Source organism: Caretta caretta, chromosome 23 (assembly GCF_965140235.1).
Source record: "Caretta caretta isolate rCarCar2 chromosome 23, rCarCar1.hap1, whole genome shotgun sequence".
NCBI classification, from domain to species: domain Eukaryota; kingdom Metazoa; phylum Chordata; order Testudines; family Cheloniidae; genus Caretta; species Caretta caretta.
In genome coordinates, this window is record NC_134228.1 from 11363854 (window position 1) to 11389036 (window position 25183).

Consider the following 25183-nt stretch of genomic DNA (forward strand, 5'->3'; position numbering starts at 1 on the left):
TTAGGGGGCCAGCTTCACATGGGAGGAAGGGGGGAAGGAGATGGGCTCGGGGGAGCCAGCCCATGTGGGGTAAGGAGAGAGGTTGTTGGGGGGGGGCAGCCCTGTGGAGAAGGGAGGGGGAAAGAAGAGTGGGCTGGGAGGCATCTCTGTGTGGGAGGGCGGGGGGAAGGGGCAGGGCTTGGGGGGCCAGCTTCATAAGGGAGGGCAGGGGGAATATCCTCACCCCACCAAAGAGGAGGAGCAGGGTAGTAGGGTGGGATTTCCAGCCTGTGGGAGCCCCCCAATTGGTCAGGGCTGATGGCCAGAGGCCCCTTCAAACCACATGGTAATCGAGACACATGTGTCTTGCCATGAGTTTAAAATGTGCATCAATAAAGTACACATTGATTTTTTTTCAAGTCTTTTATTTACACCTTTAGCCACTTGGGCCTTATTTCAGCCTGTACATTTCTAAGAGGGAAAGTTAAAAAGTGATGACCATTGTTTATTGTGCTGCTTAGAAATGTAACCTGCAAAGTAAAAAGGTCCTTTTTATCACATAACTTGTATTGGTCTGGGTTTTACTTCTGCCCGAGAACCGAATCGGGAAGCTGTAAGGTCTAAAAATTACACAAAATGAAAGGTGCTACAGAGCCCTGTGACACTACACGCCATATTCTTCATAGTGGTATGATTATGATATAATTCTGCATCTTCTACAAGATATGTCTTGTCAGGTGTCTATGGAAAAAGATACAATTTGCTGAATGTGATTATCCTATTTGTGTGCATGTATCCATTTTGTTTCTAAAGTTATGAATTTTGACTATCTATCTGTATGTCACATGTAGACACACCTGGGTGACATCCATTAGGCAAGATGCTTCCAGTCTAGACAGCTGGCTGCGAAGGGCCTATTCAGGGTAATGGCCCATTAGGGGAAACAATCGACCTTTGATGAAGCTGGTCTCCCACACCTGGTGAGCCTTCCTGAAAACGCTCCAGACAGCCTATGGATAATGGCTGCTATGATATGCAAGGGCATGTGACCAGACCACATGACACTAAACTTCATTTTGGTATCTGTATTTTTCCACAAACTGGCCTGGGAACTGAGTTAGGAACAAAGAGTTCCTGCCATATGGAAAAACGATAGAAGGCAGGATGTGACATCATCTCAGGGCCTCACTCCCAACACACGAGAACTCCTGGAAACACCTGAGGACCAAACACTGAATGGGGGGACATGCTGGTCACAGGCTAAAGGGATTTCTAGCCTGTGTATGAAAACTTGGTGGACTGCTTGTATCATTAGTCAGGGTGAGCTAATTCAAATCCTATTCATCTAGTTACATATGTTAAGCTGACTTGGTGTTTTTGTTTTTTTGCTAGATAATCTGCTTTGATCTGTTTGCTATCACTTACAATCACTTAAAATCGTTTTTCTGTAATTAATAAACTTGTTTTATGTTTTCTCTTTATCAATGTTGTGACAAAGTTCCTGCTCTACCTTTGTGGGTCTTGCACTTATTGGCAGATTTGCTCGCCTTGGAGCTTCACGGCAGCCCTCAGCTTGGCCGTTTTTCTGAACCAACAGTCCAGGTCAACTCCTCCTGTGTCTGACCAGGAGTTGGGTGGATCTGGGGGGAACCCGGGCCCGCCCTCTGCGCCGGGTTCCAGCCCAGGGCCCTGTGGAATGCAGCTGTCTAGAGTGCCTCTTGGAACAGCTACAACTCCCTGGGCTACTTCCCCATGGCCTCCTCCCAACCCCTTCTTTATCCTCACCATAGGACCTTCCTCCTGGTGTCTGATAATGCTTGTACACCTCAGTCCTCCAACAGTCCGTGTTCTCACTCTCAGCTCCTAGCGCCTCTTGCTCCCAGCTCCTCACACGCACACCACGAACTGAAGTGAGCTCCTTTTTAAAACCCAGGTGCCCTGATTAGCCTTCCTTAATTGATTCTAGCAGCTTCTTAATTGGCTGCAGGTGTTCTAATCAGCCTGTCTTAATTGTCTCCAAAAGGTTCCTGATTGTTCTGGAACCTTCCCTGTTGGGAAACGGAACGTCTTTTGCTTGCTCCTCAGCTATCTGCTTTCTATTCTTTCCTAAAGCCCCCTGGCCCGGATTTTTCTTACTTTTTGCACCTGCCTTAGTCCCCCCCCCCCGACCGGGCCAGACGCTTTTTTGTTTTTTCTTTTCATTTTTTGTGGTTTTTTTCCGTCTACGTCCTTCGCCAGCACCCGTCCCCCCCCCCCCCCACGCCTGCTTTCGGGCGCAGCTACTTGCCTCAGCTGAACCCGGAGGGGGGGAGGAAGATTGCCGATTTTGCTGTCCAGAGGGGGGAGTGGAAACCCCCAGACCCAGCCGTTTTGCTGGCAGCTCGGATTTTACTTCTTATCTTTACAACATTCTCAGCATGCCGGAAGCCTTGGAACACAGCCAACACAGCTGGAGAAGAAGATTTCAGAAGACAGGAGAAATAACCCAGGGAAGCTACAAATCATCATGAAGGGGGCCGTAAGACTGAGTAATTTTCTGAATTATACTCTCGTGGGGGGGAGTTTGACTGTGGTTTACTTGCGTTTGTGGCGGCACGGGGGTGTGGCACGGAGCCCCCCCTGATCCATCGGTGCCCCTAACCCCCCCCACCATTACTACAACTGTCACGGCCCCCCCGCCGTCCGTCCCTGCTGGCATCCTGCCATCTACCTTCGGATCCTGCTGTTTGCTTTGAACTTTGCCTTTCGGACCAGACACAACAGCCGACCAACCGAGACTCTTTGGACAAACGTGCGTGGGTCTGCACCCCCCACCCCACGGATTGCTTATCCCACAGCTTGCCCCTATTACCGGACCCCGATTTTGTTTCCCCCCCCAGTCCAATCCCTTCGGCATTCCCCCCCCCCGCCTGCAGCCCAGCAGGGAGGAGTGGTTAATCTGCTTCCCCCTCCCTCCTCCTCCTTCCAGTGTCTCCCCTTCTCTCCCTGCTCACAATGGCGGGGAATGAGAGGGGCGAGGACCCTCTAACAAAATCAGCTGTCCCTCCCCCACCTCCCCCCCTTCCCCTCCCCTCCCACCCCAAGGTCCCCCCCCACTATTGTCAAAATACTTGCCACCCCCCCCCCCCCGCTGGGGCACCAGCAGCAGGAGGCACCGGGGTGATTACTGCTGCTGCTGTGCCCACCCCCCCCCCAGATTCTAGGAACCCCCCCCCCCCCCAGCTGGCCAGAAAGGCCAGGGCAGGAAGAAAGGAAAGGGCCCCGCTAAAACCACCTTGCCCTCCATGGCAGGGGCTGTCCCCACCGCTGTGGCCTCGTCATCGACCGTGGCGCCCCTCCCTGCGTTTCCCTCCACCAGCTCTGCAAATGTCCCTCCCCCGGCCACCAGGACGTATGCCCGGGCGGTGACGGGCTCCCCCCTGCCTGCCACCTTGTCATCTCGCCCCCCCCCGCCTCCGCTACCATCACCAGCGGCCGGGGCCCTTTCCCCACCTTGACCAGGAGGCACGGTGTCCGTTGCCTCCTGGTGCCCGCCTCGCCCCACGTGGAGACATACGTGCAGGCGTTGGCAAAGGTGGTAGGACCCACGGCTATTGTAGCGGCCTCCAAGATATATGTGAAGCTCGTTTTTTTCTTAGCTTCGGAGGCTGCTGCCCAGGAGGCGGTGGAGAGGGGCCTGGCGGTGGGGGGGGGTGTTTGTCTCCCTAGAGCCACTAGAAGACCTGGGCGTTCGCCTCGTCCTCACCTCCGTTCCTCCCTTTTTACCCAATGTTGCCCTGTTACCCGTTCTCTCCACCCTGGGGAAACTTGTCTCTGTCATCAGCCCTCTCCCGTTGGGCTGCAAGGAACCCACCCTCCGTCACATCCTTTCATTCCGCCGGCAAGTGCAGCTTCTACCGCCAGCGGGGGCGCGTGACGGAGAGGCGCTCGAGGGGTCCTTCCTAGTCCCCTACCAGGGAGCCCACTATCGGGTCTTTTACTCCACCGGAGAGGCCCGGTGCTATCTCTGCCGCTCAGCGGGGCATGTCCGCAGAGACTGCCCTTTGGCCCAGGGGGTAGGGGCACCCAAGACCCCCGAGACCCGGCAGGACATCGGCCCCGTCGTTGCCGACGCCCCTGGCTGCCTGGCACCTGAAACCAACCCTCCTCCTACTCGACTCATCGCTGCTCCCATCCGGGCCCAAGAGATACCTTCCCCACAATGCCTGGGCGAGCAAGGGAGTCCCACCCTTGCTATTACCAATCCAGCTGAGCCTATGGAGGAGGGTGTGGCAAGGATATTACCGGGTATAGGAGAGGGTCCGCCCCAAGGAGAACCCCCTGCTCCTCATGCTGCCTCACCGCTACCCCCCGAACCCCTGAACCATCGCCTCCGCCCCCCGACACAACCCCTGCTAACCAACCCCCGGACGACGCTATGGAGGGCTGGACCCCAGTCCAGGGGAAGCGAGGCAAGCGGAAGGCTCGAACTCCGCTGCATCCATCCAACGCGGAAGCCCCACGGAAGACCAGGAAAGGAGGCACTGATATTGAGCCTCCCGCTATGGCCACGAGTGAGATCCATCCGCTGATGTCGGGAGGGGAAGACAGACTGGCATTGGAGGGCAGAATCCCCCCTCCACGGGAGACCCTCCCCTCCAAGACTCCCTTCTGCCCGGATACCACCCGAACCCCCCGCGAACCCCGAGGCGACCATTGAGGCGGGCCCTAGAGGAGAGGCCCCAGGGGTAGCAGGAGCTGGCCTCTCCTCCGTGTATGCGGAGATTGAGGCCTTAGATTTGACCCCGGTCACCCAGGGAGAGGATGATTTACTGCCGGCGGGCCTCGAGCTGGGCAACTTCACCCCAGCCCCCCTTTCCCCATGCTCCCTCCCACTAATTGCCTTCCCGGGTGAGCACCCTGCAGAAGGTGGTCCACCACCTGATGCCATGGCCACCAAGACCACCACGGAGCCAGTGCCTAGCGTCACTGGGAGCCCCCTCCCTTACCCCTTAACCCTTGATTCTGCTCAGGAGGCACTTTTCTTTAGCTGCTTGCCTCCTGAACCCCAGAGCCTTACCCCTGCCCCTGCCCCCACCCCTGTCCCTGCCCAATTCCCCTCCTCCTGCAATGCTAATGCCACCCCTGGGGTTATTTCCTTCCCGCCCTTTGCAGATTCCCCCCAGGGAGCAGTCTTTGCACTTTCTAGTTGCGACCCATTAGGAGTTGCAATTTTTTCCCTGCCATCCCCTTCCACCCCAAGGCGTGAAATGGATTTAATAACCCCAGCCTGTCAGATGCCCCGTCGGTGGTCCGCACCCTGCCTACCCGCCTTAGCGGACCACGAGGTTGCATTAAGAGCCCCACCAGGGAATACCCCGGAAATCGTAACCCCACCCCCCCATGAGCTGCGGCATGCACTACGGAAGTTCCTAGAACACACCCGTGGCGCCCGCAATAGGGTACAGCTGGCTCTTCAGCTATGGGGGGACTTTGACCAAATCCTCCAGGCCACAAGGGCCCTTATACAGGAGGGCAGGGGGCAAGGAAGGCGCGGTGCTGCGGCCTACGAGCGAGCCCGCGGCTTCCGACACGATCTACTCATCCACGGGATGGGTGACGGGTTGCGCGCAACCCACCGGGGACCCTGAACACCCCCGCCAACAAGAAACTCCCACCCCCCCAGCCCTCCACATGATGCCTCTTATTATTGCGACCCTGAATACCAGGGGCTGTAGGATGGCTCTCCACAGGTCCCAGGTGCTCTCTTACCTTCGGGAAGGGGGGTACTCTGTAGCTTTCCTGCAGGAGACCCATACGGACCTGACCGTCGAGGCCAGGTTGCGGCTGGAGTCGGGGGACGGGGTATACTTTAGCCACTTCACGACTTGGCAAGCTGAAGTGGCGACCCTGCTCTCCCCGACCCTACGGCCCGAGGTGCTAGGGGTCACTGAGGCCGTGCCGGGCCACCTGCTGCACCTTCGAGTCCGTATGGAGGGGCTCGTGGTCAATCTTGTTAACATCTATGCCCCGCAAATGAGCTCAAGGCGGCCACAATTCTATCAGCGGGTGTCCGACTTTCTCGGCACCCTGGAGTTGCACGAGTGCCTGGTCCTGGGAGGGGACTTTAACACCACCCTCGAGGAACGGGACCGCTCAGGGGTCGAGCTGTGCCCAGCCGCCGCGAACATTCTTCGAGGAATAGTCGAACATCATTCCCTAGTGGACGTCTGGCGTGACCATGACCCAGATGACACTTCCACGTTCACCTTTGTCCAGGTGGAGGCCCTTCGGTCACACCACTCTCGGTTAGACCGTATTTACTTATCCCGTTTCCATCTTTCACAGGCCCACTCCTCCGCCATTCTCCGACCATCATTTAGTCACCGTAACGGTCTCCCTCCGTGCAGAGAGACCGGGGCCGGCCTATTGGCACTTTAACAACAGCCTGTTAGAGGACGAGAGCTTCGTAACGTCCTTCCGGGAGTTTTGGCTGGCCTGGCGAGAGCAGTGGCGTGCCTTTCCCTCGGTGCGGCGATGGTGGGATCTCGGGAAGGTGCGTGCCAAGCTCTTCTGCCGTGACTACACTCGGGGCACCAGCCGACGGAGAAATGTGGCAATAGAGCAGTTGGAACGGGAGGTCTTAGAGATGGAGAGGCGCCTGGCCACCAACCCCGAGGACCCGTCCCTCTGCGGAGTGTGCCAGGAGAAGCGGGAGGAGCTCTGAGCCCTCGAGGACCACCAGGCCCGAGGTGCCTTCGTTCGGTCCCGCATCCACCTCCTTCGGGAGATGGACCGCGGCTCCCGCTTCTTCTATGCCCTGGAGAAAACGAGCGGGGCCAAGAAACACGTCACCTGCCTTCTTGCGGAAGACGGCACCCCCCTCACGGATCCGGAGGAGATGTGTGGGAGGGCCCGTGACTTCTACACAAGCCTTTTCTCCCCAGATCCGACCGATCATGGCGCTTGCGGGGTGCTCTGGGAGGAACTCCCCACGGTCAGCGTGGACGACCGAGACCGACTAGAGCTGCCTCTCACCCTGGCTGAGTTCTCGGAAGCCCTCCGTCGCATGCCCACCAATAAATCTCCGGGCATGGACGGGCTGACCGTGGAGTTTTACCGTGTGTTCTGGGACATCCTCGGCCCAGACCTAGTCACCGTCTGGGCTGAGTCCTTGCAGAGCGGGGTCCTCCTTCTGTCGTGCAGGCGAGCGGTGCTCGCCTTGCTGCCGAAGAAGGGGGACCTCCGCGATTTACGAAACTGGCGTCCCGTCTCACTCCTAAGCACGGATTACAAAATCGTAGCTAAAGCAATCTCGCTGCGGCTAGAGTCCGTGATGGCGGACGTGATCCACCCAGACCAGACCTATACTGTCCCAGGTCGCAGCATTTTTGACAACCTATTTCTAGTCTGAGACCTTTTGGAACTCGGGCGGAGAGATGGTCTATCATTCGCCCTCCTGTCACTTGATCAGGAGAAGGCGTTCGATAGAGTAGACCATGGGTACCTCCTGAGCACTCTGCAGGCGTTTGGATTCGGACCTCAGTTTGTGAGTTTTCTTCGGGTGCTGTATGCCTCCGCGGAGTGTTTGGTCAGGCTCAACTGGACCCTGACTGAACCGGTCAGCTTCGGGCGAGGAGTGCGGCAGGGGTGCCCCCTCTCGGGCCAGTTGTACGCTCTGGCAATCGAGCCTTTCCTCTGTCTCCTCCACAGGAGGATGACAGGGTTGGTGCTGCGGGAGCCGGAGCTGCGGCTGGTCCTGTCGGCGTACGCCGATGACATACTCCTCGTGGTCCAGGATCCAGGCGACTTGGCGCGAGTGGAGGCATTCCAGGCCATCTATTCGGCAGCCTCCTCCGCCCGAGTCAACTGGGTCAAGAGCTCTGGCTTGGCGGTGGGGGACTGGCGGCAGGTAAGCTCCCTCCCACCCGCGCTTCAGACCATCCAGTGGAGTGCGGGTCCACTGCTCTATCTCGGCGTTTACCTTTCCGCCACGCATCATTTCCCGCCGGAGAACTGGCAAAATTTAGAGGGTGGGGTGATAGAGCGGATCCGGAGATGGACGAGGCTACTCCGATGTCTCTCCCTCCGAGGGAGATCACTGGTGCTTAACCAACTAGTCCTCTAGTACCAGCTCAACACCCTGGCCCTGGCCCCGGGTTTCCTGACCCACCTCCGGAGATTGATTCTAGAGTTCTTCTGGTCAGGAATGCACTGGGCCCCTGTTGGAGTTCTTCATTTACCCCTGAAGGAAAGATGGCAGGGCCTGAAGTGTCTGTACACTCAGGTCCGCGTTTTCCGCCTCCAGGCCCTGCAGAGGCTCTTTTATAGTGCAAGTAGTTCAGCATGGAGCATACTGGCGCACGCCTTCCTGCGCCGCTTCCAAGGGCTTCGATACGACCGGCAGCTCTTTTATCTTTGTCCAAGAGGTTTTCCGCGAGACCTCTCCGGGCTGCCAGTCTTCTACCAGGACCTCCTCCGGACCTGGAAACTGTTTCTAACGACCAGGTCCATGGCAGCCACCGTGGGAGCAGATCTCCTCACGGAGCCCCTGCTACACAATCCCCAACTCCGTGTGCAGGTGGCGGAGTCCCGTTTGGTGCACCAGAGGTTGGTCCTGGCGGAAGTCACGAGGGTCGGAGACCTCCTGGACTACGACCGGAGAGACTGGCTGGATTCCCCTGACGCTCGCTCGGCGCATGGGGCTCTCCAGCCCTCATACCCCCCGGCATGTATTTCAGGAGGTGAAGGCCGCCTTGACCCCCGCTGCTCGGGCTTATGTCAACCAAGCCTTGCGCGAGGGCGCACCCCGCCTATCCTCTACCCCAGGCCCGCCGGACCTTTCCATTGGGCCCCTACCCTGCCGATCCCCAAAAACCCCTCACCCTTTCACTGCAAGCCGGCTGCATGAACTGCAGCCGGTCAGTTTTCAAATTGCACCACAGAATTATTTATACACACTCACGCTTCACACCCTTCATGCCCACACCCTGGTGTCCCGCCCCGATACAAAGTAATGGGACCTCCTGCCACCCTTGGAGGGTGAGCAACCTCGGTGGGCCAGCCTGTATTCCACCTTGGTCCCGAGGCCCGTCGGGGACATCAGTTGGCGGCTCCTTCACGGAGCTGTGAGCACGGGCATGTTTCTGTCACGATTTACCCCCATCCCGGATACTTGCCCTTTTTGTAATGTGAGGGAAACCCTGGCGCACGTATATTTAGAGTGTGCCAAATTGCAGCCCCTTTTCTGGCTCCTCACAAATATTCTATTGCACTTTTGGCTTCATTTCTCCCCTCACCTTTTTATCTATACACTCCCCATCCGTGGCCCCACAAAATCGCGAGACCTCCTGGTTAACCTCCTCCTAGCCTTGGCTAAAACAGCCATTTATAAAACCAGAGAGGGGAGGTTGGCCCATGAAGCATCCTGCGATTGTAGGGCCTTTTTCCGATCCTCAGTTCATTCACGTATCCGGGCGGAGTTCCTCTGGGCGGCGTCCACCGACTCCCTTGACGCCTTCGAGGAGCGGTGGGTGCTGTCCGGGGTTCTCTGCTCGGTGACCCCGTCCGGTTCCCTCCGTCTGACCCTTTGATTGAGGGGAAGAGCGAGAGATGCCAGCCCCAGCCGTTGCCGCTGTGGATACCTCATTACTGTCATCTAGGAGGGGTCCTATAATACATGGATGTCTACCCCCCCACCCCTAAAACCGCCCACCCCGCAGCCGTGCCCATCTTGCTGGGCACTCTCAGGAAAGGGATAATCGATGACACTGGGCGCGGCACTAGGTAACTCGAGGGGGTGGAAGACCACGAGTGTCGAGGAAGCCCCCCCCGCTCTAGGCCACCAGGTAACTCAGGAGGGTGGAAGACGACGAGTGTCGAGGAAGCCCCCCCGCTCTGGGCCCAGGCTAGCCTGAACACTTCTCCCTCCTGCAAGCTGCTGTGTTATACCTTCTGTTTGCGTTGTTTTGTTGCATAGTTTGTTTTGTTTCCTTTGGTAATTCTTGTAAGTGTTACAAATAAACTTTTTTTCTGTTTCAAAAAAAAAAAACCCTTCCCTGTTACCTTACCCTGGGAAAAGGGACCTACTTAGTCTGGGGCTTATATATCTGCCTTCTCTTACTCTCCTATAGCCATCTGGCCTGACCCTGTCACATATTCCCCCCCCCCCCAACCCCCCGCTCAACACTACGGGGTTCGGCAACTTGGGACATCAGGCAGTGTACTCGTGACAAGCCATCTGCATTGTCATGGTGGCTTCCAGCCCAGTGTTGTATGATGAATTGGAAAGGTTGTAGGGACAAGAACCATCTGGTCACCCTTGCGTTCTTCTCATTATTTCGCTGTATCCACTGGAGGGGTGCATAGTCGGTCACAAGAGTAAACCGTCGTCCCAGAAGGTAATAACATAGTGTTCCATGGCCCATTTCACAGCTAGGCACTCTCTTTCAGCCACAGCATACTTCTGCTCTCTCGGGAGGAGTTTTCTGCTGAGGTAGAGGATTTGCGTGTTCTTCATCTCCGACCATCTGTGATAGGAAAGCTCCCAATCCTACTTCAGATGCATCTGTTTGTAAAATGAATTTTTTGTTGAAGTCTGGGGCTATAAGCATGGGGTTACTGCAGAGGGCTGTCTGTAGATCCATGAATGCTTTCTCTGTGGCATCTGTCCACTTCACCATGTCTGGACCCCGGGCTTTTATCAGGTCTGTCAGGGGACTCGCTCTGGTAGCAAAATGGGAACAAATCGTCGGTAGTACCCCACCACACCCAGGAATACCTGGACTTGCTTTTTCCTATTCAGCTGGGGCCAATTTTGGATAGCCTCTAGTTTGTTTAGTTGGGGCTTGACCATGCCCCTTCCTACAATGTAGCCAAGGTATTTAGCCTCGGCTAGCCCTAAAGCACACTTGGCTGGGTTGGCTGTGAGGCCAGCCCGTCTTTGCATGTCCAGAACCGCTTCCACCTTTCCTAAGTGGGTTTCCCAGTCGTGGCTGTGAATAATCACATCATCCAGGTATGCCACTGCATAACTGGTATGGGGCCGTAGGAGCTTGTCCATAAGATGCTTGAAGGTGGCAGGTGCCCCATGCAGTCCAAAAGGAAGAACAGTATATTGAAACAGACCCTCTGGTGTAGAGAATGCTGTCTTTTCTTTCGCGTCTTTGGCAAGGAGAATCTGCCAGTATCCCTTTGTTAAATAAAGGGTGGTCAAAAATCGGGCATTGCCCAGGCAGTCAACTAACTCATAATACGGGGTATAGGGTATGCATCAAATTTGGATATCTCATTCAGCTGGCAAAAGTCATTACAAAACCTAGTGGTGCCATTGGATTTGGGCACCAACACAATCGGGCTTGACCACTGACTGTGGGACTCTTTGATGGCTCCCAGCTCCAACATCCTTTTTACCTCTGCCTTAATCTCCCCCCTTTATGCCGCTGGGACCCGATAGGGCCTTAAAGTTACCTTTTCTCCAGGGTCTGTGATAATGTGGTGATATGCTTCGGTGGTCCAGCCTGGTTTGGTTGAAAACACGTCCTGGTATCGGTTGATCATCTCAGTTACTTCCTTCTTCTTGTTTGGTGTCAGATCAGGGGATATCCTGATCTGCTCCTGCATGTTATTTCCCTGCATCGGGGTCTCTTGGGCCACTACTCACGCCTCTCGCTGGTGCCAAGGCTTTAAGAGGTTAATATGATAAATTTGTTCTTGTTTCTGGCATCCTGGCTGCCGCACCTTGTAGGTTACTTCCCCCACAGGTTCAACCACTTCATAGGGTCATAGAATCATAGAATCATAGAATCATAGAATATAAGGGTTGGAAGGGACCCCAGAAGGTCATCTAGTCCAACCCCCTGCTCGAAGCAGGACCAATTCCCAGTTAAATCATCCCAGCCAGGGCTTTGTCAAGCCTGACCTTAAAAACCTCTAAGGAAGGAGATTCTACCACCTCCCTAGGTAACGCATTCCAGTGTTTCACCACCCTCTTAGTGAAAAAGTTTTTCCTAATATCCAATCTAAACCTCCCCCACTGCAGCTTGAGACCATTACTCCTCGTTCTGTCATCTGATACCATTGAGAACAGTCTAGAGCCATCCTCTTTGGAACCCCCTTTCAGGTAGTTGAAAGCAGCTATCAAATCCCCCCTCACTCTTCTCTTCTGCAGGCTAAACAATCCCAGCTCCCTCAGCCTCTCCTCATAACTCATGTGTTCCAGACCCCTAATCATTTATGGTCCCTGCCATTGGGCCAAAAGCTTGCTTTCTGCCGTGGGTACCAATACCATCACCCGATCCCCTGGTTGGAACTGTCGGACTTTTGCCTGGCGATTGTAATGGGTTCACTGGGCCTCCTGCGCCTTTTCCAAATCCCATATAACAGGGGTGACCCGGGCTATCCGTTCTCGCATCTGCAACACATGGTCAATTATATTTCTCCCCTCATTGGGTTCCTCTTCCCAGATTTCTTTTGCAATATCTAGTATGCCATGGGGGTGGCGTCCGTATAATAATTCAAAGGGGGAAAACCCAATTGAGGCCTGAGGTACCTCCCGGATTGCAAACATAAGGTAGTAGGTTGTCCCAATCCTTCCCGTCCCGACTTACCACTTTCCTTATCATTGCCTTGAGGGTTCAGTTAAACCTTTCTACCAGCCCATCGGTCTGCAGATGATAGACTGAAGTTCTCAGGGTATGTATATGGAGTAGCGTACAGAGGTCCTTCATTAGCTTCGACATAAATGGGGTACCTTGGTCTGTTAATATCTCCTTTGGTAGTCCCACTCGGGCAAAGATCCCCACCAACTCTTTAGCTATCATTTTAGAAGCAGTGTTCCACAGGGGGATGGCTTCTGGGTAGTGAGTAGCATAATCCAGAACGACAAGTATATATTGGTGACCCCGGGCTGTGTTCTCCAGGGGTCCCACTAGGTGCATGGCTATTCACTCAAAGGGGACCTCTATGATGGGAAGGGGTACTAAAGGTGCCCTCAAATGGGGACAGGGACTGTGCAGCTGACACTCCAGGAAGGATGCACAGTACCTCCGCACTTCTTCATGTACTCTGGGCCAGAAGAATCGTCGCATGATCCGTGCCAGGGTCTTCTCTACCCCCAAATGCCCCCCCAAAAGATGACTATGGGCCAGAATTAATACAGCATTCTGGTGGTTTTGAGGTACTAGGATCTGCTGTACCTTCTGCCCCTGTACTGGTGCAACCCAGTATAAGAGATTCTTCTTCATTATGAAGTAGGGTCCTGGTCCCTGGGTTTTCCCTTCCACGGGGACCCCATCTATTTCGGTCACCTCCTTCCTAATGTTGTCGTACCTGGGGTCTTCAGCCTGGTCCCGTCCAAAATTTCCTCTCCCGGGGCTAATCTGCCCGAGATGTAGGGGGCCAGTCTCTGTTGCCTCTACTGGTTCAGAGGCATTAGGGTGTGGGTCCGACTCGGGTGCTTCTCCCTCCTGGGTGGCCTCCTTTTCAGCTGCTCGGGTCCGCCTACCTCCAAGAGCAACCCTCTGGCTTTGGGCCAGTATTCGGGTTCCCAAGGCCTTAGCTGCCCTTCTTTCCCATTTCGTCTTTCTACGCTGTCTGGGAGTGGAGAACAAATCTGGGGATATTTCGGAGAAGGTTGGGGGTTGACAGTCTACTGTGGATGCCTCACTACTTTCAGGGCTTCCCCCTTTCTCCAATTCCTCTACCGGGAGTAAATCTCTAAACCCTGGAAAGTCCCTCCCTATAAGCACCGGGTATGGGATTTTAGGGACTATACCTGCTGCTACCTCAGTAGTGTTTCCCGAATCTCGATTTTTACTGGGATGGTGGGGTAATAACCAACTGTCCCATGGACACATGTTATCCCCGTATGCTTAACCCACAGCAGCTGACTACGCTTCACGAGCTTCCCAGAGACAAGCGTGATAGCACTCCCCGAATCAACCAGTGCTGTGGTCTCTACCCCATTTAGCTTCACTGGTCTAGTGTACATATGTGGGGTTAGTGAGACCCCCACAAGATGGATTAGGGAGCATGGGTCTGTCCAGTTCCCCAGGTTACACTGCATAGGCTCCTCGGCATTGGGACACTGTGCAGCTATGTGTCCCCACTCCCCGCAGGCATAACATCTGTATGGAGCCCTAGGTGTTCCCCGGTCTCTTGGTTTGGGCAGTTTAACATCACGATCCTCTTTCCCCTCAGTGCTCCAACTCTTCATGGCTTCTGGTGGGCCTTCAGCCCCTCTCTTTTTCCCCCTGGGCTCTCCTGGTGGCCCAGTCACCCGAGCTCTAGGGGTTGGTGCTGCTAGCTTAACCTGGTGTGCTTCTTCCTTAACTGGTCGGGTCAGCTCCCTCGCCGTCCTTCGCCTTTCTACCAGCAAGACAACCTCGTCATAGGTGGAGGGTTCGTTCTGGCTTTCCCAGGCGCGAAGGTGTGGCGGTAGTCCTCTCATGTACCGGTCGATGACCAGAACCTCTAGTATCTCCTCCGGACTCCGGGACTCAGTTCGTAACCACTTTCATGCGAGATGGATGCGGTCATATAACTGGGACGGCAGGGTTTTGTTTTCCTGTTACCTCCACTCATGATATCGTTGGGCCCGCACTGCGGTCGTTACCCCAGATCTGGCCAGAATCTCTGCTTTCAGCTGGGGGTAGTCTGCCGCAGCCTCTTCAGGCAAATCATAGGAGGCCTTCTGGGCCCCCCCCCACAGGAATGGAGCGAGGATGCCAGACCACTGTTCTCAGGGCCAAGCCTCCCGCAGGGCTGTCCTCTCAAAGTCCAGGAGGTATGCCTCTACATCATCCTCCCACATCATTTTCCGCAGCCAGTTGCTGGCCCACATGATCTGCGTCCCATCATGGCCACAGTTCATGTAAGGGCGTAAGGGCGTTTGTAAGGGCGTTTACCTGGTTTACCAGTTCCCGCAACATAGCCCGGTCTTGAGCAGCCTGGTCCATCAGCAGGCGATTAGTCTCTTGCTGCAGCCTCACTGCCTCCTGTTGGGCGGCTGCCTGGACACGGGGAGCCTCCTGCTTGGCAGCCGTGGCTTGTATCAGTTCTCGCACTACGTCCTCCATTGTGGTGAAAAAAGATAAAAATAGACCTTCTTCCCTTTTATTTTTTTTTTCTTCCTTTCAAACACCCTCCTTCTTCCGCCCTGCTGTGGACACCAGATCCCACTTCCGACACCAGTTGTGACAAAGTTCCTGCTCTAGATTTGTGGGTCTTGCGCTTATTGGCGGATTTGCTCTCCTTGGAGCTTCACGACAGGCCTCAGCTTGGCCGTTTTTCTGAACCAACAGTCCAGGTCAACTCCTCCTGTGTCTGACCAGGAGTTGGGCGGATCTGGGGGGAACCCAGGCCCGCCCTCTGCGCCGGGTTCCAGCCCAGGGCCCTGTGGAATGCAGCTGTCTAGAGTGCCTCTTGGAACAGCTACAACTCCCTGGGCTACTTCCCCATGGCATCCTCCCAACCCCTTCTTTATCCTCACCATAGGACCTTCCTCCTGGTGTCTGATAATGCTTGTACACCTCAGTCCTCCAACAGCCCGTGTTCTCACTCTCAGCTCCTAGCGCCTCTTGCTCCCAGCTCCTCACACGCACACCACGAACTGAAGTGAGCTCCTTTTTAAAACCCAGGTGCCCTGATTAGCCTTCCTTAATTGATTCTAGCAGCTTCTTGATTGGCTGCAGGTGTTCTAATCAGCCTGTCTTAATTGTCTACAGAAGGTTCCTGATTGTTCTGGAACCTTCCCTGTTACCTTACTCAGGGAAAAGGGACTTACTTAGCCTGGGGCTAATATATCTGCCTTCTCTTACTCTCCTTTAGCCATCTGGCCCGACCCTGTCACATATTCCCCCCCTCTGCCCTGTCACAATGTGTTTTGAATGAAGTGTCTGGGAAAAATCTCAGCTTGGTTAATGCAAGCTTGTTGGGCATAGCTTTCCCACCCTGAGGGAACTATAGAGCAAACTATACTAATTCACCACATTGTACAGATCCTTGTTCAGTGCAAGACAGTATAATTCTGGGTTTACGCTCCAGCAGGGGTGCAAGGCTGGGAAGCTTGGCTGTATGTCCTGGAGTGGCTTAGCACTAAAGCACTCAGTTCACTCAGTTGGGCTTGTGCACCACCTGCAGTTGTGTTGGGTGATAACAGGGCCTGGGGAGGCTGAGTGTCTCCACCAAAGCCCACAGTGGTTCCTGCACCTCCCAGACTGCACCCCGCGGGTGATAACCCATCACAGTGGGGATAGGGCGCAGTGAGGGGAGGGGGAATTATGGATGGGGGATAAATGGGGTGGCGTGGATAGGAGAGCCGTTGTGGGATCAGGTGGAATGGGACCTGGTTTGAAGTACCGGGGCTATCAGCAATTTTCCCTCTAATTTTTTCCAGACGTGTGTGTAATGAATTTTGTTATGTGCACCATATTGTTTACATTTACGGGAGATAATGCTGCCTTCTTCTTATTTACAATGTCATCTGAAAGTGAGAAACGGTGTTCATATAGCACTTTTCTAGCCAGTGTTGCAAGGTATTTACGAGCCAGAGATGCTAAACATTCTTCTGCCCCTTCACGCATCACCCACCATTCCAGAGGACATGCTTCCATGCTGATGACGCTTGTCAAAAAAAATGACAAGAAGTCCGGTGGCACCTTAAAGACTAACAGATTTATTTGAGCATAAGCTTTCATGGGTAAGAACCCCACTTCTTCAGATGCATGGAGTGAAAATTACAGATGCAGACATAAATATACTGGCACATGAATAGAAGGATTTACCTCACAAGTGGAGAACCAGTTTTGACAGGGCCAATTCGATCAGATTGTTTTTGTGGATGCAGACTAACATGGCTGTCCCCTGATATTAAAAAAAAGTGTTAATTAAATATGTGACTGAACTTCTTGGGGGAGAATTGTATGTCTCCTGCTCTGTTTTACCCGCATTCTGTCATATATTTCATGTTATAGCAGTCTCGGATGATGACCCAGCACATGTTATTCATTTAAGAATACTTTCACTGCAGCACTTGCCCTAAGGTTTAAGAATCTGAAGTGGCCAGGCCAGGCCCCGGACTGACATTACCTGATTAACAGTGAGTACAGAGCTGGGATTTTGCTCCCCTTTATCCCACCGAGCTCCCGCTTAGGTGAACCCCAGTTCTGCCCATGTTCAGGACATGCAGCTTCCCTGCCGCTGCCTCGGTCTCCCCAACACGGCCTTTTGGCTTGGGGGGGTGTTTGGCCCCCCCAGAACAGAACACCCCCAGGAATAGGGGTCGGTCTCTTCCCCATGGCCCCATTCAGAAGCTCCATGCCCCTGGCTAGGTCAGTCTCACATGCAGACACCCTCGTTCCACAGGGGATGGACCAGCAGCTGAGCCTCCTTCCAGAGCCAAGGCCCATGCGTGCCAGCTAGATGGCTCCCCTACATTAGTCCTTGCTGAGACACCAAGCACCCCCTGGCAGGGCAGCGTCTGGGATTGCCCCCTGGCAGGCTGCTCAGACATGGTCAAACTCCCTTCCAACACATAACACATTCTGGGGTCAGGATGCTTGGCCCAGGCCTGGCCCAGGCTGTGACAGAGAGAAACAGTTCACTCCCTTCCTCTCCGTTCTCCATGACTGGGCCCGTCTCTCCAGCTGGCCGCTGCCCAGGACGGCTGGGTTTTTTTTTGGAATTACTCAGCAAAGACACCCCACAGCCCCAGGGTGAGCACCCCTCTCCCTTCGCCTGGCAGGGAGTGGCAGACAAGCGCCCCCTCTTGGCCACTCACCAGAATGCTGTGAGGGGACCCAGCCGCTGGATCTGGGAGTCTGAACAGAGCCCAGACCCGAGCTCTGTTTTGGGGTCCCGGGCACAATCTTGGGGTGCAAATCCTCTGCCTAGCACCTGCCCTGACAGCTTAGACACACGGCGCCCTGCCCAGCACCTGCAACCGGGGGTGACCCCTCAGACTCTCCTGTAGCTTAAACACCCCCCGGCAGAGCTCCACCAAAAGGTGGGAGCCCCAGGAGGGCCCCCCTTCATCATCCCACCCGGGAGGTGCAGCACAGACACACAGACACTGTGCACAGACGTCTGACACATCTACACACCCCTCCCTACCCAACCCCTGCCTCAGTTTCCTCCCTGCTCTGGACTGGAGACATCTGGAGCCACCCAGGGGCCTTCTGCTGCCATTCATGGCTTGTGATCTGAACCGTGGGGCCAGACCTAGGGGTGGGGGAAGCCCTGTCACTGTGAGCAGAAAATTCTCACCTAAAACCCTTGTTAGAAACCAAACACCTGAGAAAACCAGGAAAGTCTTTTCTTCTAGAAGGAGGGGATGGGGAATAACCTGGGCTGGGGAAAGGCGGGGATGCAAGAGGGGAAAGTAGGAGCGGGATGTGTCTGTTGACACGGGATGTCTGACCACAGTGATGGATTGAATGCTTGGGTAACCCACTGAGACAGCGTTTCTCACGTCCGTCTCCAGTGGCTGCTTGAGGAAGGGGCTAGTAATTGCTCCTGGAGCTCACAGAACAAGCTGGGGATCTGAGGGATCGAACCCCTGCTGCTGATCTATGTAGGGGTTCAGTGTCTTTTCCTTCAGGGTTTGTACAGCGCCTAGCACGATGGGGCCTGGTCCAGGACTGGGGTCCAAGGCACTACCATGCTCTGGTTTCATGTGATTCACGCAGTGAAAAGCCCCCTTGAAAACAGGTTTGTGTTTCACAACTCTGACGCTGGGTGAGTTATGGTGTGAATCCCTGACACACGCACGTCAGGTGTTTGTTGCACACTTTGCCTGTGGAAGCCCCGGCATGGGTCTGTGGTCACTCTCCCGCCCCCTGCCCCACATACAGACCAGGGGAGTCTGTGACAAGGCTCAGTCTGCGAGCCTGGCATTGTTGATCCAGTCCCTAGCATTGGCCGCTGTGGCAGCCAGCCCACGGGAAGGTGTCCCTCGTCAGCCTGCTCCAGGGCGGTGACGTTTGGTTCACATGGGAGGGCAGGGGAGAGCCCGGGCAGATCGGCTGGTGCCGCGCAGGCCTGGGTGCTCCTGGCCAAAGCCAATTTCCCTGAGCGCTTTGGGAGGTGAGTGAAGATTGTGCACTACGTGCCCTGAACTGCCCCACTAACGCAGCCCCTGAGCAGTGACCCCTCTGCTTACATCTCCGTTACAGCAGCCCGTCCCACAGCCACACACTGCATGCACTGGCATCATCCTCGTGCCCGGACCCAGGAGAGTCCCTGTCGGTTCTCTCACCCTCCGCCCCCCCCCACACAAACTCACTCTCCTGCTAGTAATAGCCCATCCAAAGTGACCACTCTCTTCACAATGTGTATGATAATAAAGGTGGGTCATTTCCAGCACAAATCCAGGTTCTCTCACTCCCTCAGAACCTGGATTTGTGCTGGAAATGACCCACCTTGATTATCATACACATTGTGAAGAGAGTGGTCACTTTGGATGGGCTATTACTAGCAGGAGAGTGAGTTTGTGTGGGGGGGGGGGGGGCGGAGGGTGAGAAAACCTGGATTTGTGCTGGAAATGGCCCAACTTGATGATCACTTTAGATAAGCTATTACCAGCAGGACAGTGGGGTGGGAGGGGGTATTGTTTCATGGTCTCTGTGTGTATATAATGTCTACTGCAGTTTCCACGGTATGCATCCGATGAAGTGAGCTGTAGCTCACGAAAGCTCATGCTCAAATAAATTGGTTAGTCTCTAAGGTGCCACAAGTACTCCTTTTCTTTTTGCAAAGACAGACTAACACGGCTGTTACTCTGAAACCTATCGGTTCTGCCTTCCCTGCAGGTTTGGTGGAATTGGGGACGGATAGTTCTTGGGTGTCTGTCGGGGAAGGCCATGAAAGGAGAGTTTTGGGCAATGGGAATTGGGGGAGGAAGCGCCAAGTCTTTCCCTGTCACTTCCTGATTGTGGGATTGAATGATCCTTGCAATTTTCCATTAAATAGAATTCGTTCTGATTGCTACAATCCCTTCCCTGCGCATTGCCCAGATTTTAAAGCTTTATCAGGTTTCTCTCGTGTTTGATTAGAGCTGCCTTCCCGGAACAGAAACCTGTTTCTTCTCCTCTGAATCGTCTTATGAAGCACAAGCTTTAGCGACGGGCACCTGACCCTAGCCGTGGCCTTTGTCACACACCTGTTCACACCAGAGGATCCCTGCCTGGTTAACGAGCAGGTGAATCTGGCTCAAGGAGAGAAGCTGATGAAATGAACAGGCCTGTAGGACTCACCAAGCCAGGGCAGGCCCCAGTTTTTGTCTAACTGGTTCTCCTGCCCCCTGTTCCCGTCCCCCACCCCCAGCGCAGCACCTCAGAGCCTCCAGCCACTGACTGGAGCCTCGTCCCGTCAGCCCGGGAGCTGCAGGTCCCCGAGGGGCGATGGGGCAGCTACACGTCCCACTGCAGGTGGACGTGCGCCCAGCGCTGGAGCCAGAGCGCTTTGCCCAGCTGTTTTCGTGGTGTGGCACGTGCCAGCCAATCTCATGGACCCTCCCAGAGCCCACAGGGCAGATCTGCCCCGACCCGCTCTCAGCCCCCGCTGAGCTGCCCTCCCGTCGGATCCAAACTGGAGTCTGCCCACTGTGTTTTTCATGTGTCTACCTCACATCACCAGCAGATGGCAGCAGATGGCCAGGGTAATCCATGGCAAACTGGGTGTCTGGCAAAGGCTGCCCTGCCTCGCTCCCAAAGGGGTGAGCTCTGTGCCAGGGGTCTGGGCTCCAGGGGAGCCCCAGGCAAAAAGTGGGGTCCCAGGCCTGGCCCGATGAAGGGGGCACTGCCAGGGAGGCCTCCCATGCTGTGTAAAGTCCAGATGCTCGGACAGAGAGAAGGGAGACTGACACATGGACAGAGACAGGAGGCCCCAGGATGCTCTGACAGTTTATTGGTGTAAATCATTCAGGGTGGGGGGGACGCTGCAAAATCACAGGCCTTGAGAGAAGAAATGTCCCACCCCCTGAATCCCCTGCATCCCCAAATTTTCCAACGGTGCCCCATGCCCCGCTCTCCCCCCGCCCCCGACAGTGTCCCCTTGCCCACAATCCCCCAAGCCTCCAGCAGCGCCCTCAGCCCCACCGTCTCCCACGGCGCCAACCGCCCCGCCGACCCCCACGGCGCCAACGGCCCCGCCATCCCCCACGGCGCCAACCGCCCCGCCTACCCCCACGGCGCCAACCGCCCCGCCGTCCCCCACGGCGCCAACCGCCCCGCCTACCCCCACGGCGCCAACCGCCCCGCCGTCCCCCACGGCGCCAACGGAGCCCAATGTCTGGCCATCCCCCCAATGTTACGATGTCGTCCTCTGCCCCGCTGTCCTCCCAGCCCTCCAATGGTGCCATCTGCCTCACCATCTCCCCAGCCCTCCGAAGGTGCCCCCTGCTCTCCCCTACATCCTCTGCTCTCCCCTCTCCCCCCTGCTCTCTCTCCTGCCCCCTGCCAGGTGGGTACAGCAGCTGCCTCATGGCTCGCATCTCGTCCAGACAGGTGTTGGTGTCGGTTTTTGGGTCGTTCCCTCTGCAGTCCCTGCAGCCCGTGGTGTCGCAGCGCAGCAGGGGCACATTGGGCAGCCGGTGCCAGGCCTCCAGCAGGCTTTTGGGACCCAGGTCCCGGTCCTGCCGGTAGATCTGCCGGAAGACGAAGGCCTTGTAGTTGTTGTCGATGGGGCGGAAGGTGTCGCTCACCAGCTGTAGGATGTTGTGGGGCCTCTTCACCAGCTGGCACGTCCCCGCACAGGGCGAGTGGATGGTGAAAAAGATCAGGCAGCTTCTCTCGTTGTAGATCCGGGCCAGGAGCTTCTGCATGGGGCTGTTCTGGTTGCCCTGGAGCAGGCGTCGCTTCATCTGGGCAGTCACAATATGCCCTTCATCTGGGTCGTGCAGGCCGCCCTCTTGGTTAATGGCCGCCTGCATGTCCCGCAGCTTGTTCCTGAGCAGCACCTGTTCCAGACCAGATGGGTTCTCACAAGTGGCTTTCTCCAGGCTGACGGCGAAGGCGTATTCAACAGCCAACCCATCCCTAAGGAAAGGCAAAGCGAAGGGCAGTGAGGAGATGTGGGGCTCTGAACAGCTCTGCCCCCAGCCCTGAGCAGCAAACTTGGGCTGGGTCGCACATGGTGCTGTCACTGGCCGCTTCTAGGCTCTCAGGGCTCTAGCCTGGGTCAAGGGATGTTTGCTCCCTGGGAGAATGAAATAAACTTGGAGGGTGGTTTTAAGAAGAAACTGCCACAGGTGCCCCCCAGGATCATCAGCACGGTGTGAGATTTGGTCCGTCAGCTCCCCAGGGCCGAGCGTTACAGGAGCAACAGCTCCCCACTTGAGCTCCAGGAGCAAACCGGAGCTTTTATGTGGAGCCACCGCAAGAGAGGGACGTGACACACAGTTGGCCCCGGGACACACAGCAATTTGCTGGCAAGCTGAAGAATACTGGAGATGGGGGCTCCTCATTTCTCCCCCCAGCTCTGGGAGGGGACTGTGACTGTGGTTAAAGGGAGGCTAACAATGGCACCTATATGTGGCACATTCCCTGGGAAAAGCTCTTGTCTGCCCTCTTAGAGAGCTGGGTTCTCGTCCCACCTCTGCCTGAAGTGGCCTTGTGCAGCTGGACTGGGGAGGGTCGAGGTGGTTCATGGCTGGCTGAGGATAGGGCACGAATCTATAAGTCCTTTTTTGGCAATTAGCAGCGGGAGCCAGGAAACAGAGAGTCACGTCCTCACATCCCCTCTACATTATAAAATAACAATGTAACATTGGGCTGTGAAGGAGGCATTTCTGTCCTAATAGTTCCCACCATCACCAGCTCTTAAGATCTTTAAAGAAAACTTTGTTTGACAACGTTCAACGGTCTGGCAAGAAACCATTTGTCAGCAGCTGTCATTGTTCAATCGATACTTCTATTGTTTTGCCCTGATAGTCCCCCACTTCTCTATTGTTTATCTATATGGTCTCTGTCTGGTTCTTGGGTGGTTTCTGTCTGGTGCATAACTAATTTTGCAAGATTTAAATCAACTAAGCTGGCGGGGTCTGATTGGGTAAAGAATTGTTTTGTAATGGCTAGGGTTGGTGAAAAACGCAATTTTGTAGTATTTTAGTTTACCATTGGGAAAGGTACAGCTAAGCAGGACTCAAGTTTCACTGTATAAACTGGGGTCCAAAAGGAAGGAAGTTCTTTGGATGCTAACTCCAAGGCACAGCCCAAGATCAGAGCCGCTAGCCCTCAGCACCCTGCCAGCCCTCAATGCAGCAGCTGGAGCCCCAGATGACCTGACACTGACTGGCCACCAGGAAAAGTTCCTCTGCCTTATTGGGAGTGGTGAGCATCGTCTGCTTCCCCTGTGTATTCTGTTTTGGTAGCTGTTCATAAATAGAGGTTAAGGATATGACTGGGCAAGGCTCTTTCACTGGTAAAAGGCCCTGCAAACCTGCAGAAAATTACTCCCTGAGCCCTAGGAACTGGAAAAGTGCAAGGGTGCCTAAATTAATCAGGTTACGCCTTGACCTTCACCTTAGCTACCATCTACTGGGAGGGAATCTTGCTCTGGGTGGACACAGTGTGGGCTTGAGAGAGCACAAATGTCACCTGTGGGGCAGGGTTAGCCCTGCAGACCTTCATCCTCTAAGCTGAGCACCCCCTCCTTCTGCAGCCCCCAGCCTCCGGAGCAGGGGGTGAGAATGAAGCCAGGTTCATGGTGGCTTGTCCTATTAGAAGGCCTGAGCGCTATCATGAATATTCATGCTAATGCTCAGTCTCCCATGTCCAAATCTAACCTCCTCACCCTGATAATACTGGGGGCACTTATCCTACAGGCCAGTTCTTTAAAGAGTCTTGGGTGCAAGGTATCTGGTCCTCCTTCATTCCAAAGGGAGTGTACAGCAAGCACATGACTACTGCTGCTCAAAATTTTTCCTACAGAGCAGTTTTCCTTTGGGAAAGGCTGATTCAACAAAATCTGAGCGAATATGTCGATTTTGTGTAATTTTCGGATGAAAAATGATCAGAACAATTTGTTTAGATTGAAACATTTGGTTATGACTGTATTTTTTTTAACTTTTGTTATGTTATATTGCTGTATATAATATACAGGTGAACATATCTGGACTTTCATATTATTATATTATATTATATTTAGATTATATTATAAAGCAGGAAAGTCAAGTTACTAAAGCTGAAATGGAAATATTTTGATCTTTCTGAAATGAAATATTCAGATATGGTCCAACTGAAATCTGTTTTAATTTTTCCAAAACAAAATTTGAAATTCCCATTCCGTGGAAGTTTTCAAGTGTTAGTATTAATTTGGACTGAAAAGAAAATAGACATTTCAGAATTTCTGAGGGAATTGGAATTCCAATTTCCAACCAGTTTTTCACAAAAGTAATGAGACCCCCACCCCCCTGAATCCCAGAATCACCCCTCCCAGCTCTACCATGCACTGAGCCACCAATGACATAGAAAATCACAGAGGGCAAACATGAAGCATCTTCCCCCCCTCCCCTGCATTTTCTTCATTTACCACCTGGGGAGGGCAGAGGGGTCACAGCCAGATGGGAAATGCCCCACTGGGTCTCACTCACTTATCTACATGATCCACAATCTCTCTCAGCGCCATGGGTTTGGTGCTCTCGACAGTCTCTGGCCCGAAGCAGAGGAGAAGGGGCAGCAGCAGGAGTCCAGCTCTGGGCATCCATCCCGACACCTGCACAGGACCCCACAGCGTCAATGCCCCTGAGCCTGGTCACACACCCAGAGCCCCCCAACCCATATCGCCTAACCCCTGGTGTGCCACCAACAGGAGAGGGGGCAGGGGATAACCCCCTGAAGATTGATGGGGTGGGGTGTGAATGGCAGACAGGCCTTCCGTGGGGCACTCTGGGCCATGAGAAGGGGACAAAGGGGACTCACCTGGGATTCCATAGGGCAGGAAGAGGTGATGGGGATTCACCAAGGTTTCCATGGGGCAGGAGGCAGGGACGACTCACTAGGATTTACATGGAGCAGGAGGTGGGGGGGACGCCTCACCAGGGTTTCCGTGGGGCAGAAGGAGGCGGGAGGGACTCACAAGAGTTGCCAAGGAGCAGGAGATGAGGGACAGTGGGGCTTCACCAGGGTTTCCATGGGGCAGGAGGAGGTGGGGGACTCACCAGGGTTTCCATGGTGCCAGAGGAGGAGGTGCCGTCGCTCACTGACAGATGCTCCCACCAGATCCCCAG

The 25183-nt window shown here is 54.8% G+C and overlaps 1 protein-coding gene across 1 annotated transcript; it reads right to left on the reverse strand.

Moving 5' to 3' along the window:
- Positions 1-25183, reverse strand: LOC125628461 (uncharacterized). Its single transcript, XM_075122309.1, has 4 exons — positions 25115-25183; positions 24548-24669; positions 21139-21992; positions 1-101 (listed from the first exon to the last, which is right to left on the reverse strand). Exons 1-4 carry the CDS (start codon positions 25124-25126, stop codon positions 1-3), a joined length of 1089 nt encoding a protein of 362 aa, XP_074978410.1. The 5' UTR covers positions 25127-25183.